Source organism: Equus asinus, chromosome 8 (genome assembly GCF_041296235.1).
Source record: "Equus asinus isolate D_3611 breed Donkey chromosome 8, EquAss-T2T_v2, whole genome shotgun sequence".
In the NCBI taxonomy this organism is placed as follows: domain Eukaryota; kingdom Metazoa; phylum Chordata; class Mammalia; order Perissodactyla; family Equidae; genus Equus; species Equus asinus.
Window position 1 is genome coordinate 38,228,533 of NC_091797.1, and position 4,243 is coordinate 38,232,775.

The following is a 4,243-nucleotide window of genomic DNA, read 5'->3' on the forward strand; positions in this document are numbered from 1 at the left end:
TTATGATTCATTATTTTTTGCTTTTATTTCCATTTCTGTTGTAGTCCTTCAGTTTATTTTGTTGCCTTTTTCTAACTTTTCAGTCGGATCCTTAACTAGATTTATCTAAGTTTCATTTAAATGTTACGCCTCAGAATTCTCCTTTGCACACTGCTGTAGTTGTTCTCATGCTTTCTCATATGTAGTGTTTTGATTATTATAATTTTCTAAGTATTCTCAAATATTTATAGCTCCTTCTTGAATCAACAGTTACCTAAGGGACACTTAAAAACATTTCAAGTGGAAGATTTTTCTGTCTCTGAATGTGTCATTAATTTTTAGTTTTACTAGATTACATTCAGAGACTGTTGTCTTAACTATTTCATTACAGGTGGAGTCACAGATTGCCTTCCAAGAGGAACATACTCTGAGATTACAGATTGGCATGCAGGAAGTTTATAGGTAGCGATCCTGTGACTGATACCTGTGAGAGAATAAAGGCATCAGCATTGGGTGAAGGAAGTTGGGTTGTAATGCAATCACAACAAAGCCTTTGCTGCTAACTCAGAAGAAAGATGGCCCTTCAGAGTGTCCTGAATTGGGTTAAATGGGTAAGGTCTTTATACTCCCTCAAGAGACCAGTCTTTGCATACAGCTTGCCCCTAAAGAGCTTGCCCCTTAGACTAGGCTGTTCTTTTCATCTGAGGGCAATTTCTGGAGAGGGCTGACAGTGAGGCCTATCAGGGAGGACTATCAACCAGCAACACTCCCAGCAACTGGGGGGATAAATCTGTCAGTCTTGAAAGGGGGTCTGGGAGGCATGGCATGGTGTTCAGTACAGGGGAAAATCTGAGATACTCTCTCAGTCTTCTTTGTACTTGGGGCAAGGGCATGTATTCTATGTTTGACCAATCAGATATAGTCTCTCTGCAATTTGAATCAAGGATAGGTGATACAAAAATGAGAAATGGTAGAAAATCTCTCTGGTGGTGGTGGCAGTGACAGAAATGTCCAGTTTTTGAGTCAGCAGTGGCAGCAGGCTAGCATAGGCATCCAATGTCTGTGGCACACAGCATCACTGGGTCAAGCTGCAATATCCAGTGTTTAATCATGTGACTTTGGTCAACTTATAGGATGATTATTGTTGTATTGGCTGTGGTCTGGTTGTGAGCCTCTGAACCCAGTTCTCTAGCCCTTTTAGCAATTTTGTGAACTACCCAATATTCTTTCATTAAATTTTATTTCTGCTTAATTAAGCAGAATTGATTTCTGTTTCTTTGCAACTAAGATATCTGATGCATACAAAGATCTTTCAAGAGTTGGGGAATTTGGATCTGATTGGGCCATTTTTACCATTGCTTCTCTCTTCTGCCCAATGTTATTTATACTGGGCCTTACATGCCCCAGCAAATTTTTTGGATCTCTTTCTCATCAGAGAAGAGTGAAAACCAGAAGGGTAATTTGTAGAAGATCTTTGCATCATAAATAAACAAAGGAATAAAAAATATTTATAGCAGGATGTCTTTTTAAAAATCTCTGTCTTTATCTTATTTCTATCTTTTTATCTTTATTTTTTCCTGTCAGTTATCACATCACATGAAAATGAATGAGCATTTTTTTTTTAACCAACTTTGAAGAGATACTTTGGGTAGTATGACTTAAAATATGGGACATATGGCATATGGAAAAGTGCACTTTGTAGGGCTCTGGGGGACACTGAGGACAGAAAACAATCTGTTAAATCAGATGTGAGTTCCAAATCAAAAGTCACAAAGGCATATGCTTTCCATTGCTGGTGTGGTCTTCTATTCATATAGGCAACTCTATGCATGTTCCAGAGTAAATAACAATACAAATTTTTAAATTTTAAAATGATGATTAATAGCATCCCAGGCAATTTGTTGAGACCACCATGAAGATTTATATAGCTATATACATAGACATAGATATAAATCCTGCTCTTTACACAAGGAGATAAAGACAGATTATAGGAAATACATACAATATCATAAAACATGAATAAATATAAAACATTAGGGTAAGAAATAACAATCCATCCTTCATTCTCACCAGTCTGTAATATGGACCCTTCACTTCATTCAGATTGATTTATTCAATACATTTACTCATACGTACCATGCTCTTTCTTCCCTACAAGGCTTTCTAACCACTTTTGAATATTCTTATCACTCCTATGTAAAATTCATCTGTGTCTAAGGTCCAGATTAAGTGCTGTCTTTTTCTTGAAGCTTTACTTGACCTCTTAAATCCTCCCCAATATCTTCTGTCTTCGACCTCACATCAAAGTTCTGATTTGAACCTTTCATTACATAGTAATTTTTTCTCTACCGTTTTTCATGCATGACAATGTGTTATCTACTCCTGTCTACTCTAGGAGGACAGTCCTGGGGAAATACTCTATTCTGAACTCCCCGTGGTGTATTCCTGTATTAATCTGAGCCATATGTGAGGTCCTAATCATGCATTTGAATGTTGATTTTATATTTTTATTGTGATTTTTCAGGGACTTCATATGTAAATATTTGCCCACATAAATAATATTTCAGGGAGCTCAAAAGGATAAGACCTGTGACTATGTCATTTTTAGAGTTTGTAGCAAACTTAGGTCATTGTCAAGTTTAATAGGTATTTAATAACAGCTTTGTAATTATGATGAAAATGAAAATGATGATCTCATTAGAACTTGCCTCCTGTTGAACTCCTTTCTACCAGTATGAATCACCGGGAGAAGATTTTGCTCTGGCCTAGAGCCTTCTTTAAAGCCCCCTTCAGCTCATTGTTCCTTAGACTGTAAATGAAGGGGTTCAACATAGGGGCTGCGACCATGAAAATCACTGACGCAGCTGAGTCTTTTTCAGTTGAATGGTTGGATGAGGGGCTCATATAGACCCCTGTGATTGCTCCATAGAAAAGAATGACCAAGGCAAGGTGAGATCCACAGGTGGAGAAAGCCTTGCATTTTCCTTGGGCAGAAGGGATTTTCATCACAGCAGAGATGATGAGGCTATAGGATGCTAGGATACACCCTGAAGGTACCACAAAGATTAGCCCCACCACAGCCAGAACCATGACCTGATTAAGACTTGTGTCAGAACAAGATAGAGGGAGGAGAGAGTTGATATCACAGAAGAAATGATGGATGACATTGTTAGAGCAGAAGTGCAGACGGGTTATCATAAGGGTGTGCAAGAGGGGGTTCAAAATGGCAATGACCCAAGGTGCAGTCACCAGAGAGGCACAGAGGTGTTGGGTCATGATGGTGGAGTAATACAAAGGGTGACAGATGGCCACATAACGGTCATATGCCATCACTGTGAGAAGGAAATTGTCCATGTTGGCAAACATCATACAGAAATACATCTGAGCCAGGCAGCCAGGATAGGAGATGGACTGAGTCTGTGTTTGGGTGTTCAGTAGTATCTTGGGAACTGTAGCTGAAGGAAGGCACAGGTCTACAAAGGACAGATTGGCAAGGAAGAAATACATGGGTGTGTGGAGACGATGATCTGAGCTGATGGCCAGCAAGATGAGTAAGTTTCCAAACAGACCTGTTAAGTAAAGACACAAGAAAAGTGCAAAAAGGTGTGCCTGCTGCTCTGGCCAACTCGAGAAGCCCAGAAGGAGAAATTCAGAGACACTGGTTTGGTTTTCCTTTTCCATTGCCTGGATATACCTGCATGAGGACCCAGAGGATGAAATATTTTCGACAGAATAAATTTCCCCTTGGTACTTTTTACCTACTTACCTAGTCTAGTCCCATTTACTAAATATTTTCTCTTTAGACTACCCTACCTCCTCTCTGATGTTCTCTCCCAAGCCTTGCTGCACCTTGGGTGTGTCTTTCCATTTCATGCGTTGTCTTTTCACTTATCCTCTCTTGCTGAAACCTCACCTCATCCAAGATTTCCAAGGGATCTCTATACATCTCTCCTCTGTAAGTAGAGATTATTTTCCCACTTATGATGTTGATACAAACTCTTGCACATTCTGCAATTTGTGTGGCTGCCTGACTGTCAGCTGTGTGCTGGAACACATCCATGGGTTTGACACACTAAATGACTCCACGCCAAACATTAAGATTTAAATGAGAAAATTTTTCCAAATGTTTGTCAAACACAATAATAACCAACCTGCTTGGAAACCAGTCAGACATCTACCATTTAGGATTCATAAGGAAAAGATAAACTATCTTATTTTTTTGAGACGCAAAATAAAAATATATTAACATACTTGACAAGTGTAA

General features: G+C 39.0%; 1 protein-coding gene across 1 annotated transcript; it reads right to left on the reverse strand.

The window, feature by feature from the left end:
• Positions 1-2,718: 2,718 nt before the first annotated feature.
• LOC106842550 (putative olfactory receptor 1F12P) lies at positions 2,719-3,660 on the reverse strand. The gene has a single exon (XM_014859179.3). It carries the CDS (start codon positions 3,658-3,660, stop codon positions 2,719-2,721), a length of 942 nt encoding a protein of 313 aa, XP_014714665.3.
• Between the last annotated feature and the right edge of the window lie 583 nt (positions 3,661-4,243).

What these genes read in the sequence shown, in the direction of transcription:
- LOC106842550 (XM_014859179.3), bottom strand. Translation starts at nt 3,660, where the DNA reads ATGGAAAAGGAAAACCAAACCAGTGTCTCTGAATTTCTCCTTCTGGGC.